Source organism: Cladophialophora carrionii (assembly GCF_000365165.1).
Source record: "Cladophialophora carrionii CBS 160.54 unplaced genomic scaffold supercont1.1, whole genome shotgun sequence".
In the NCBI taxonomy this organism is placed as follows: Eukaryota; Fungi; Ascomycota; class Eurotiomycetes; order Chaetothyriales; family Herpotrichiellaceae; genus Cladophialophora; species Cladophialophora carrionii.
The window spans coordinates 2,694,353-2,707,537 of NW_008481816.1; the positions used below are offsets into that span (position 1 = coordinate 2,694,353).

Here is a 13,185-nt window from a genome sequence, read left to right on the forward strand (position 1 = left end):
TGGGCTGTTCTCTTTGTGTCTGACCCATCCACGTCTCTTTTCTTCCTCCTTGCTCCTCTTCTCATCGACCTCGTTTACCGCGCACTTGACTACGCGTTCGCGCGTTGAAGATCGCGCACTGCCGACCATCGAACCCAATTTATTCCCGCCAGCAATAATCTCGCGCAGCGCTCAATTGAAACCCAGGCGCAAAGCGGCAACAACCCGGCCAATTTTCAGCTCCCCGTGCACAGCCTGGGTCTTGTGCTCGGGGCGGACGCCCTGACTGACCGGAGCCCACTAATTCCACACCACGTGATGTCCTTCATCACCTGACTCTCATGTCTTCCAGGTACCCGCCGCCGGCAAGAGAACGCTCACCACCACGATACGACCGACGTCCATCCTCAACCAACTTTGCTGCCTCATCTCAGAGGGATCCTCCTAGGGGACCCAAAGCCGATTTTCGAGGTGGCGGTAATTTCCCCTTCAGCTCCGCCCCACGTGGTCGTGGCGGTGCGTTTGCCCCTCGACCCAACGATAGCCGGGATCGAGATTGGGACCGTGAACGAGATATTCGGCTTGCACCGCAATCCTACCGGGGACGGGACGATGACCGCGCTGAATGGCCTCGGCGCGACCGCGAATTTCCTCCCGCTGATCGACCTGTAGCACCGGCCCGAGACAATCGACCTTATGTTGGCAGAGAACGCTCAGCTTCTCCTATTCGTTCACGGCGGGACTCGCGGGAATCACTGCCTTCCACTTTCTCTCGTGTTCCCGACGCTGCGTCGTCCTACTATGCCCCGGCTGGCCGGGGAGGACTTAGTCGAGGCAGGGGAAGAGGCGATTGGGACAGAGGTCGAGGGAGAAGTTCCTATGCGGGAGAGCGCGAGCGGGATCTCTTCCACCCTCGAAGTCGTTCACGGGAGAGCTGGCGCGACCGTGATTTCGACCGGGGACGTCCTTTACCGGGTGATGCGGATCGCTCTGGTGGGTATGACCGCCGTGATTATGACCGTAGTAGAGAGCGCGAAGTTAGGGGTCGGGATCCACGCGAGCATGACCTCTGGCAAAGAGAGCCATCTCCTGCCAGAGTCGCGCCACTGAGCGCGGGCAGCTCTGCCGTCGCTCCTGCTGCTGGCGCCACTGACCGACCTGGAAAGCTCGACCTTGACGCTGGGAGACGGCCGTCAGTGGTTCCCACCCAAACCGGCGCCGTGCGAGACGGTCGACGCGATGTTGAAGCGTCCGACTATTTTGGGGCTTCAAGATTGGACACTTCTCGCCGCGATCCACCTCAGTCTTTGCAACAGCCTCCTGCCGCTGTTGGTCTTGACTATGGACCTCCGCCTTCTTTGCCGCCTGTCACAACACCTGCCGCTGAAAAGTCTGCACCTATCAAGCAACAGCCTCCCAAGCCTGAGCTTGCGACGCCGTCGTCGACCACTTTCATGCCGCCTAGTGGGCCCAAAGCTGGAAGAGCGGTCAATGCGACAAATCTCGGTCAAGCTGGGAAGCCATCTCTGCACCAGGACAGCTGGGGCCGCTCTGAACCCGCGTCACGGCCGACTCGCCCGAGTCTCGCTCCGACTACGAGTCTTCAATCATCAGATATCAATCCAAAAAAAGAAGAGCCGTTTCCCGAACCAAAACCATCTGCTCCCCAAGCTGTTGAACGGTCTCTGCCTCCCAATATCCCTTCCGGACCCCGTCTAGGCAACGCACCGCCGTATAAACAGAGGTTGTCCTCGATTGAACCCATAGGATCAGCTCCACCTCCTTCCGCGCCACGGGAAATTACTTCGAAGCCGTTTGGAGTAGACAGCCGCGCGCCAGTCATTCCCACTGGGCCCCGTCTTGACCGCGAAGCGCCCAGACCTCCGTTGAACACAGCCCCGAAGGCCTGGATCTCCCCCAACGACCGACCAGGCTTCATACCGACCGGTCCCAGACAGCAAAATGCATTCCCTACCCAGTCACAGAAACCTCGCACACTACATGCTTTCGGTAGTCCTGTTCTCAGCGCACCCTCCGGGCCTAAGGCGCTCATAGCGACCAGTCCCAGACTTCAGGAAGCGAAAATGACACTCTTGCCGCCTAGGAAGCCCGTGGAGGACATCCAGGCTTCTAGGGACGTGGATATGTCAGCGTCTGCATCGAGTGCTGACGAAGACGAGGCAGAGGATGACTCGTTTGACGAGGAATACTTCGCTGAATCCGAGGCAACACATAAGCGGGAGATGAAACTGCTCGAGGCTAGGAAACCGCCACCGTTGCTAGAAGACCCCACCATCGTGGCGTTATTGGTTAAACTGCAGTTCCTTGAGATGATCTTGCGAGAGACCGCACCCAGACCTGTCAAGCTGGAAAACGAGGTCGGGAAAGAGGAGATAGCTACCGCCATCGCGGTCCAAACGGAACTACCGTCGCCAGGTGAGGTGCTCAGAGCCACAACGCCGGAGCCGGAACAACAGCTGCCAGATGTTTGGAGACGGCCTCTCAAGGAGACGCCGATCAACCCGATACCGACTCCTCCAATCGAAAGTTTACCGTATCTCAAATCTGGACCCCCGGAGAGGGTCGTGTTTGAGGAATCCGACAACGAAGTCGAACATGAAGCAGTTGCAATCCTCCTGCAACAGGAGTTTGAGCGTGAAGCATGGGATTTGCGGGCTGATCTTGAAGAGAAGCATGCGGAGTTCAAGCTCAAATACTCTTTGTGGAAGCAAGAAATCAACCAAATCGAACAAGAAAGACGCGAGCAGCAAGCGAGTCCTGCACCGGCCTCTCCTGCACCATCGGCCGCACCGTCCGTTACACCGTCACTGACACACGAGCGGACCAGGGGTGCCCGGAACACAACTGAGGCCGACCTGGAAGTCGCACTTTTACTGTCCAAGCAGTCGGCGAAGGAAGAGGAAGAGCGGAGAGAAAGAGAGGCTGCTGCCACCTCCTTGCCGAACTACGATACAGAGGCGGCAATACCTCCGATGCTAACCGCGACAGAAATTGAACTCTCCCAGTTCGAGGACACTAACAATCTGATTCCACACGGATTGGTCAAGCATAAGTATGCTTACTGGCCGCCGGTGGATGATTTTACGGCGGAGGAACAAGAACTGTTCATCACAGCGTACTGTCAGAATCCCAAGAAGTGGAGTAAGATTGCGGAGTCCATTCCGGGAAGGACGTATCAGGATTGCATCACCCACTACTACTTGACAAAGGATCAAACTCGATACAAGGAGATCTTCAAACGATCACAGCCCAAGCGGCGTGGCCGAGGGAAAGCTGCAACGAAACCTCGATCGACCGCCTTGTTGTCAGAGCTGCAGCGTGGCGATGACACGGACGGCACACCCCTTGCGGTCACGGACAGTGGTCGGCCCAGGCGAGCAGCAGCACCAACATTTGGAGATGCTCCCAGTGAAGCTGACCCGTCGACTCCTGTACCTCAGTCAAAGAAGCTCACAGCGGCCTTGTCTAACCCGGATGCTACTGCAAGCAAGACAAGTAGGGGCCGGAAGACTGGCACCGGCGCCAAGGCTCGCAAGACGAAAGCACAAATACAGGCGGAGCAACAGCAGACCACTGTTCTAGGGACGGCCGAGGCTTCGCCTGGTAAAGTTGCAACAGCTACCAAGGCAGAACGAGGACGAACAGTGCTTCGCGCTGGTGACGGTGTGCCCATGAGAGCCGATGGACCTCCGGCCCCCCAGCCACAGCGTATCGTTGAGGCCGCTCTACCACAGTATCCCGTATCCGAAATGCCTTTGGTACCCGCGTTAGCCCAAACCGCTACTACATCGGCAGTGACCAGCTATTGGTCTGTGCCCGAGCAGCACAAATTCCCAGAGCTTCTGGCGTACTTCGGCCGTGATTTCGCGGCAATTGCAGATTTTATGAAGACGAAGAGCGTGACCATGGTGAGTGTCCCCAAATGCGAGTGGTTTTCTTGGCCTAACAGCGCATAGATTAAGAATTACTACTCACGGCAAATCAATGACGGTAAAGACGAGTTCGAGAAAATCGCCCAGGTAGGGGACCAGAGACGTATGGCTGGGGAAGTCATACCGCAGCCGCCAAGTCCCATTGCTCCTGCCAAGCGCCGTTATGATACAACGCCGTCGTTAACGCCAGCGTCCCGTCCTCCCATGCAGCCAGATCTGATGAACGTCGATGGCGATCCGGTGCTTCCGGTAATGAAATCGAACATCGTAGACGAATTTCCGCAGAGCATTCTCGAAAGGAACCCCACGGGTGACATTGTATCAAAGCCTCGGTCAGTTATCCGAGAAACGCCTCGCGAGACGCCTCTACCCGGTCCTCTGTCCACAAAGACAGAAGAGCTTCCCCGGTCATCAAACGACCGGATCCCTGTGTTTGGGCAGAAGCCGCATGGCCCTAAAGCTGGCTTCTTCCAGGACGATATTGGTTTGCAGAATACACGTCCAAATTTCCGACCACATTTACAGGAGAGCTCGCCTCAGATTCTGCCGCAAAGACCGCCGGAATTACCTCGCAGTGACATGAATCAACAACCGTTGATACCTCCTTTAGCTCAAAGCCTGCTGGGTCCACGCGAGCCTATGATACAGACCGCACAACGAACTCAGCCGCCGCCAGCACCTCTTATCCAAGCACTTCACTCGCAAGCTGACAAATATCCGCAGCCGGGTGTGTTACACCCTGGTCATAGTCGAAATAACAGCTTGGCGAACCCAAATCATTCTCCCCTGGAGCCAGCTCAAGAGCTGTCCTCACTACGTCGTCTCGAAGGTCAACGCCCAATGTTTGGAAGCGCCATGACCGGTTCTCCAGCGCCATCAACAACACCAATGCCATCCTCTCAGCCCCCGAGGAACGAAATTCCCAAAACGAGCGTTGCACCTCCTCCACAAGACCCTCCAAAGCCTCCTGTCAAGCGGTCCAATGTGTTCGGTCTTCTCAACGACGATCCGCCCGCTCCACCACCAAAGCGACCATCCCTGGAGACGCCAAAGCGAACGTCGATCCTCTCGCCACAAATCGCACCCCTTTCTTCGGCCCAGAATCCATTACAGCAGCCAAGAAGTCAGCTCCATCCTGACGACCCATTGCTCAATAGGACGATACGAGGCCCGTATGGTCACGGCAGTCTACTGTCAGCCAGCGGTGTGCAGCAGACATCCGCCGAGTTTCCCAGTGCATTTTCCACTCCTCCCGTTACTGCACCAAGCAATGAGACGTGGATGGACCGTTTCGACCCACGAACCCAGGGAGCTCCTGCGGAACAACGGAATCACCGGCACTCGCCTGCGCCCTCTCCATATTCTGTTGTGCCTCCGGGCTCGCAACCTCCTTCTCTCCATGGTATGCGGGCTGATACACCTCGAAGCTTGGATCGACTTGGGATGGATCATCGCCGCGGTCTACTGGGCCAAGTGAACCAGATGCCTCATGTGCCTTCGCCGCCACCTCAGCAGCCTACGCAACCTGTACCACCTCTGCGGTCAGCGTCAAGTTCGTCCCAACACGCGCGGGTTTCGTCACTGGGGTATCCAAGCTCGCAACAGACAAGCCAGTCTTCGTCACTAGGTAACCCGCCTGCTCCACAGGGTCATGCACAATCGGCAGGCTCAACTCCAGTATCAGGCCTTCACCATCGGCCTCAATCTTCACTTGACTTCCCACCGCGACTGACCATTCAACAACACATGGCGCAGCAGACTCAACAAAAGCAGCAAGAGCAGCAGCGCGAGCATGAGCGGCACCTTCAGAGACAGCGAGAAATGGACGCAGTGGTGCAGCGGGAGCGAGAGCGGGAACGAGACCATCAACAGCACATGAGACGCGAAATTTATGGTATCGATCCACTTGGGTCGCAAGTCTCTCGGCACAACCAGTTGGGTGCTACAGCCAACCAGAGTCACATGTCTTTTACTCAACGTGAGATTCCCCGAACGTTCACACCGCCCCATCCCCATAGTCACGGCCACACTCATTCTCACTCCCACTCGCAATACGCTGGTCATGGCCCAGTCGGTCCAGGAGGGACACCTGGTCTGCAACACCCGCTCCAGCATGGGCTTCCACACCAACAGCAACCAGGGGGGCCGTCACTCCATCCGAGTTTGCATCACCCTCATCACGCCCAGCTCCATCCAGGTGGACACCCAGGACATTTCCGGAACCAAAGTCAAGGGGACGCGAGACGCGATGGACGTGGATAGGGATAATAGGTCTGTGGGGACCAGCGGTGTCGGCAAGGGTTAGGCGGTTGCGCGGGTATCAACGGTTTCTCGTGTGCATGGCAGGACGATTGGATGTATGAGTACTTGGGTCCAGGGTGTATCGGCTTTAAACGGAGCAAATTGTATCAGTGATGGAAGAGTTTGCTGCTATCAGCCATAAGTACCCCCCGCAGGCTCGTAGGTGGCGTAGAGAGACAAGCCGCCTGAACATACTCGGTAATGGTGCTGCCTAGTGAATCCAGACCGATGCACCGCCACAGGCTGTGGCACAGGCCTGAATACGTCACCGTGACCCATCCACCCACTGCGCCCGTTAGGTGCCCATTGTGCCATTTTAGGTGCCCCTGCAGCCCCCCTGCACCTAGCCAACGTCCATACTTACCCAGTACTTAGGTCTCCTAGGTGCCGTGGTGCCTCCTCCACCACCGCGTCTGCTTCTCCAAGACTCGAGTCCGAAGCGACGTCGTTCACAATTGAAGCTTACGCGGTCTGCCGCTCCTTGAGCCACCGCAGAACCGTCTCGCGACCTTGAACAGGCAGTCGAATCTGTCTCACCTGGTACCGTATCGAATGACACTCTTGTCTGATGCTGCGCTTGTTCTCACTCCTACTCTTGCTCGACCTGTGCCGCCTGGCTCTGCCATGTGAACCCAAGGCAACCACCATTGCGCCCATCAGCAGTCCAAACCATGACTCGTAAAACATCTCTACCATATCCCGCGAGCCCTCCGCCGCAGCATCCATTCTCTCCAGCGTTCAACCAGGCGACCGACTCGGCGGACGGTCCCAGCTACCAAGATGCAGAGAATCCATGGTCGGATACCCCTCAGAAGGACCTCAGGTCTGACCGACCTCTGCCCGATATTCTGAGAGCAGGCCCCTCCCATCCGATTCAGCATCCCGCCGTCGCTTCGGCCGGTCAATCGTTTGCCCACATTCCCCAAGCTCTCCGAGCGGGCCACTCGCAGGAGCACACACCGCGATCTTCTCTCGACAGCGACCGATCCAAGGGTTTCTGGGAGGACTCGGATGACGAGCAAGAGCAGGGCCGCAGGAGTCCTAAAAAGGGGAACATCGCTCTCCCAGACGCTGACCCGAGCGAGGACCCATGGGTTAAAGTCGAGTCGGTCGAGGACAAGTCGTCTGCCATCAAGAGGAAACCCGTGGGTTCAGGCTTAACACCCGCGCAGTCAAGACCTGACCCTCCGTCCCCCTCGGGGTTCGCATCTAACAACCCCTTCAGACGGCCTTCCGAGCAGCTGCAGGGACCTGATTGGGGTCAGGACATGTTGCCACATTCTAAAGGCAAAGAGCCGGATCGAGGGAACAATGTACCACCAGCTGAACATTTTGAAGGCCTCAGCATTGCAAGACACGCCGTGCCAGAGCTGGCATCTTACACGCCACAGTCAACGCCTCACTCGTCGGCAAACGCTCCGGGGAGGCAGCCATACCCAATGCAACCTCCCATGCCGCAAGCTCCTCCTCCTCCAGTGCCGCCAGAACCGCCATCGCCCTTCAGCACACAACCCCCCCTGATCCCCGTATCTCCTAATCATGGCTCGAGTGACAATCCTTGGGCATCCAACCTTAATCTGGGGGCTCCCACTCCTTCTCCGATTCCGTTTGCATCTTCGCAAAAGCAAGTGTCCAACTATAACAAGGATCTGCTTGACCGTGGACAGGAAAGCGGAGTCGTCTCCCTCGGCCAAGAATTGGAGACTCTCCCGGACGCGGCACAGCAGACAGGGACAGTGGCGGTTGAGGAGCCGTCGTTGCTGGAAGACGAGGCAGATAGGCCTCCGCTGCCTACCAGACCGGCAAACCGTGCTGACACGGAGTCCTTCGATCCACCCGAAGGACCCCCGCCGCCAAAACCTCCCCGACCAATCCTCCGCACTACTATACCTTCGGATGAAGAAGTCGCAAGGATGGTAGAACAACGAAATGAAACATACCAGATCAAGCATTTTAACTGGTTCGACCACAGTTCGAGGAAGCTGAGACGGTCGTCCATGTTGACGCAGAACAAGAACGGCCCCTGTCCGTTGCTGGCGCTGGTGAATGCCCTGATTTTGGGAGCAAAGGATGAATCACAAGCTGCCCTGGACGAGGCGCTTCGCACACGTGAGCAAGTCTCTCTTGGCCTCATCATTGAAACACTGATGGATGAGCTGCTATCGAGGGGCTTGGAGGCTGTAGGAGAGGTAATGCCGGATGTGGATGAACTGAATCACTTTCTGATGCGCCTACGGACCGGGATGAATGCAAACCCTCGATTTGTACCCCCTTCAGCACCGCCGCCCAATCTCATGGACGCAGACGAGTCGATGCTGGACCTCACTCGCCAGAGACGCGCGGCGCAGAGGCTTGGAACGTTCGAGGCAACTCCTGACATGAAGCTGTACGGTGCCTTCCAAGTGCCCCTAGTTCACGGCTGGCTTCCAGAGCCTGGCTCGGACGCTGCAAGGGCCTTTGCACGTTCAGCCCAAACGTACGAAGATGCACAGGCCTTGCAGTTCGGCGAAGAAGAATTAGAGTACAAGCTGGCACACCAGGGTCTGTCAGATGCCGAGGAGAATATGTGGCAGGACATCAACTCGATCAAGAACTTCTTCAAGGCGTATCCCACCCAACTCACTCCGACAGGATTGGAAGCCGTCCAAGATTCTATCCCATCTGGGTCGTTTGCCATCATGTTCCGCAATGACCACTTCAGCACGATATACAAGCATCCCGAGAGTGGTCAATCGTTCACGCTGATCACAGATGCCGGTTATGCCGACCGAGACGAGATCATCTGGGAGAGCCTGGTTGACATCACCGGCAAGCACAACGAATTCTTCTCTGGCGACTTCATGCCGGTCAGCCACAATGATACGGGCAATGAATCCTCCGCTCACCCGACAGCTCGGCGAACATCGCAACTCTTGACCGTCAACAATCCTCCGTCGGCAACACCACTCTCGCCTCAAGAACAGCAAGAACAACACGATGCTGATTTCGCAATGGCCCTCCAGCTCCAGGAAGAAGAGGAACAGCGACAACGGGCGGATCGCAATCGGAGACGGACTAGTGGAAACCCTACCACCAATACTCCTCAACAGAGAAGGCCACAAGCCGGCAATATCCCTATCCCGCTACGGTCAACTCAGCAGCAGCCGGCACAACAACCTCCTGAAGTCCGACCACCTATCCCTCCTCGCACCTCTCACGCCCAAGAACGACCGGGCGTGAACCGTCCTGCCGACGCTCTTGCCGAAGATGCACCTCCAGCGTACGAAGAAGCCGCCAAAGGGCGACCATATATTCCTCCTCTGGGCAGTCCGTTGCATCCCTCATCCGAACCTTCGCCGATGAATTCAAACACTCAGCTGACCGGCACGATCAGCAACGCGTCGACACATTCTGCGTCGGTGCCCGGTGCTTATGAGCCACCGACACACCCGCCGGGCCCCAATGCGGGACGGAGGGATCCGAGACGACGAACGAGCGCGTATAATGAGACGCAGGCGTTTTATCAGAGCCCTGGGAGATTGCATCCGCAGAGTGCAGTCGCGGGGCCGAGTGGACGGCAAGGGGGTAGGCGAGAGGATCGAGACTGTATTGTCATGTAGAACGGCGCGGATGGTCGAGTGTCGGGGAAACACTTGCGTGAGCAAGGGCGCCGAGACGGCCGACGACAAACATCGACAAACGAACGGTGGGTGGGAGCCTCACACAACATATAGAATAACGATTATGCACTATTCCCCAAGCACGAAGAATGATGCCCAGGATGTAATGAGGTATTGGGCAATGAGAAAAGTCTATGAATGCAGAGGAAGGTCCTCACGAAAGCTCCCTCCTTCACTTTCCATCACTAACTTTTGGAATTAGAATTCGAGATTAATTGGTACGGGATCGTTCTTCCCCTGGGTCGGCGGTTCAGTGAGTAACCATGACTCACACTAATCTATGTCGTCTTCCTTCGACTCTTGTCTTTGTCTACACCTTGTTTCCGAGTCTCCTCACGTTTCTGTATAAATTGGTCCCCCGCCCGCTACTCAATCAAGCTTCAGGATGTCTAGTGAAAGCACTGCAACCACTGTCAAAGAGGCTATGGCGTGCTCCTCAATTCTAGACGAGCTCCTCAATCAGGACCGGGCAAAAGAATTTCTCAAGCAAACGCTCTCGGTCGGAAGGGAGAAGTCGGAAACGTCAAGCTCCGCAGAGTCTATGAATGAAGCCCGATTTCTACCTTGCGACGAACATCAACTGCGCGACATTGGACCGCGGTAGCTGCGGCAGTGTTTTCGAAGTCCCCGGGACTACCTTCGCCATCAAGAAGGGCGCAAATACTAAAGCTATCTGGAATGACTTCAATTTGACCAATCACGCCTACAATTCCTACCTCACCTGGGCCGGCATTCTCTCAATGAACTTCCCCGGGCGGCGAGTACCTCGCGTGCCAGGGGCACTATTCTTCAACAGCCCTGACTCTGCAGAATATTGGGATGTAGTCTTGAAACGATTCCCTCAGGGCGATCGAAGCAGAGCCGCCGCCTTTCACGTCGATCGGATCTTACCAGCGCCCCGGCCAACGCGAATGTCTCTCGTTCGCCTGTTCTATCATAACGACACGCAGACTCGGCATAATGTGCTTAGCAATAAAGCCAACAGAGACTGCCTGATCCGTGTCTACTTGGGCAGTAACAACCCTTCGACCCAAGCCTACGACGTCACCGCCACACTCCGAAACTTCCCACTCTACCTCGACCAGGCCAAGCTGGTCGGCCTCGACATCACCGCGTATGCTGAAGAGATGGCCATCGGGCTCGCACTTCTACACTGGCAAGCGCAGATTGATGCTGCAGATACCGAGTTTGTTATTGGCAGCTCAACAGGCACCACCTTCCGCACTAGATACCCGAACCACCAAGCCCGACCGCCTCCTACTTCGACTGTGGACGACTTCGCACGCCGGGAGATCCAGATGTGGATGTTGGACTACGACAAATGCAGAGAAGTTGACCTCAGCGCTAAAGATGCCGCATCAGCGGTGGTCAACCAGTACCTTGTTGCTGTCACGGGCAACGATCCCCACTTTCCGCACCCCTGGCCGGACATTGAACTGTGGCAAAGATTTCGCGCGGCATATCTCAAAGCAAGCGAGGTTATCCTCAGCGTGAGGGGTGTTGGGGTTGCAGTGGACTTTCCGGGCATGTTGATCGAAAAGTGGGAGGGGTGGGGAGAGAAGGATATGGAAGCGAGCGAGTTCGATCCGTTCGCCAGGGACGGTGACGGCAGTAATGAGGATGGTGGATGGTCTAATGATGGACTGGAGGGGGGAATCACCGACAATGATTCGGAGGAGGGAGGGGAGGAGGAGGAGGAGGAGGGCGAAGAGGAGGAGGAGGGCGACGAGGAGGAGGAGGGCGACGAGGAGGAGGAGGGTGACGAGGAGGAGGAGGAGGACGACTAAGAAGGAGAACAAGCGGTAGAGGAGGTGGAAGATGGATTAACTGATTGCATAGGAGACAATCATAACGACATTGAAAGTAGAAGATGACAAGACCCATGCAGCCCGAGGACGAGACGGTATGACATATCGAAGCTGACATTCACCACGGCGCTACAACGGCGTGTGGAAGGCGCTTAAGCGCGTTGAGCTGCCCGTGGCCAACTCAGTCAGTGCCTCTAGACAGACTGCGCGAACTGCAGAACCCCAAATGCGCAAAAATCGATTGCGACTCATGCAGTATCCACCCATGTCTACCACTCAAACTTCTCGCCAGTCCACGCTTCACTGACGTCCCATAACTTCCTCGCCAATTCCTTCTTCGTCGCGTACCCTGGCGCGGGCTTGGGCTGGCAATCCGACATGAACGCACCCATGCCATCTTCGGCGGGCAAGCCGAGAGAAGGATCAACCGCCGCCCTCACACTCGTACTACACCCCTGCTGCTGGGTCTTCCATTTCATGCCGTGCGCCTCGGCCTTGGCCAGCATCGTCGCCAACAGCTGCGGCTCCGTATTCCTGCCCAGCTCGGTGCGGATCTCGCCCGGGTTGACGGCGAAGCTCAAGATGCCGTACTGGTCGTACAGCTTGTCGTTGAGCGCGACGCTGAAGAGCACCGCCGCGGTCTTGCTCGCGCCGTAGGCGATCGTGGGGAAATAGGTCGTCGAGTCGTCGACGGGCAGGTCGAACGCCTGCATCATTGCGATGTTGGGGTATTCGTCCGGTTTGGGCATCGCCGAGGCTGGTTTCTCGTAGGTGAGGTCCGAGAAGCGCACGCCCGTGACGGCAACGCCCGCGCTTGCGAGATTGACGATGCGGGCGGTTCCCTTGGGAGAGGTCTTGGCGGCGGCGATGACCTTGGGCAGGATGAGGTTCGTCAGCAGGAAGTGGCCGACGTGGTTGGTCGCCATGGTGAGTTCGACGCCGTCGGCCGTGATGGTGCGGGTTGGGATGTTCATGATGCCGGCGTTGTTGATGACGATGTCGATCGTGGGGATGTCGGTCCAGGAGAGGACTTCCTTGGCGGCGGCGCGGACGGATTGCTGCGAGGAGAGATCGACTTTCAGGGGCCGATAGTCCACGGTCGGGTAGACGGATTTGAGATCATCGATGCACTCTTGCAGCTTTTCCGTCGTGCGACCGGCGAGGATGAGGGCCTTTGGAGACTGGGAGGCGAACGACTCGGCTGTGGTGAAGCCTATGCCTTTCCTGTTGACGCCCGTGATGAGGATGGTGCGGTCCTTGATGGAGGAGGGGAAGGCAGCCGCGACGGCAAGCCCCTCTGTCTCAAACCCGAAGTCCGTCGGCATGGTGATGGGGAAAGCTAAAGGTGCCGCTGTTTGAGGATTACAAAAGACCCAAGGGCCGGTGTGGCTGGAGTGGTTGGGTCGGTGACGGTAGGGAGGGAATGAAGCAGGCGTGTAGCAGGCGGGGTTTTTAGAGTGGGAAATCTGATGCTTTATAGAAGTA

General features: G+C 57.0%; 4 protein-coding genes across 4 annotated transcripts; 3 read left to right on the top strand and 1 right to left on the bottom strand.

The window, feature by feature from the left end:
* Nucleotides 1-320: 320 nt before the first annotated feature.
* Nucleotides 321-6,194, top strand: G647_00951 (uncharacterized protein; the record flags this gene model as incomplete). The annotated part of the gene is made up of 2 exons (XM_008724354.1): nt 321-3,908; nt 3,957-6,194. 2 exons carry the CDS (start codon nt 321-323, stop codon nt 6,192-6,194), a joined length of 5,826 nt encoding a protein of 1,941 aa, XP_008722576.1.
* A 710-nt stretch (nt 6,195-6,904) lies between these two features.
* G647_00952 (uncharacterized protein) lies at nt 6,905-9,832 on the top strand (the record flags this gene model as incomplete). The annotated part of the gene is made up of 1 exon (XM_008724355.1): nt 6,905-9,832. One exon carries the CDS (start codon nt 6,905-6,907, stop codon nt 9,830-9,832), a length of 2,928 nt encoding a protein of 975 aa, XP_008722577.1.
* A 605-nt stretch (nt 9,833-10,437) lies between these two features.
* G647_00953 (uncharacterized protein) lies at nt 10,438-11,679 on the top strand (the record flags this gene model as incomplete). The annotated part of the gene is made up of 1 exon (XM_008724356.1): nt 10,438-11,679. The coding sequence occupies one exon, from the start codon at nt 10,438-10,440 to the stop codon at nt 11,677-11,679; it is 1,242 nt and encodes a 413-aa protein (XP_008722578.1).
* A 290-nt stretch (nt 11,680-11,969) lies between these two features.
* On the bottom strand, nt 11,970-13,025 carry G647_00954 (uncharacterized protein; the record flags this gene model as incomplete). The annotated part of the gene is made up of 1 exon (XM_008724357.1): nt 11,970-13,025. One exon carries the CDS (start codon nt 13,023-13,025, stop codon nt 11,970-11,972), a length of 1,056 nt encoding a protein of 351 aa, XP_008722579.1.
* Nucleotides 13,026-13,185: the final 160 nt, after the last annotated feature.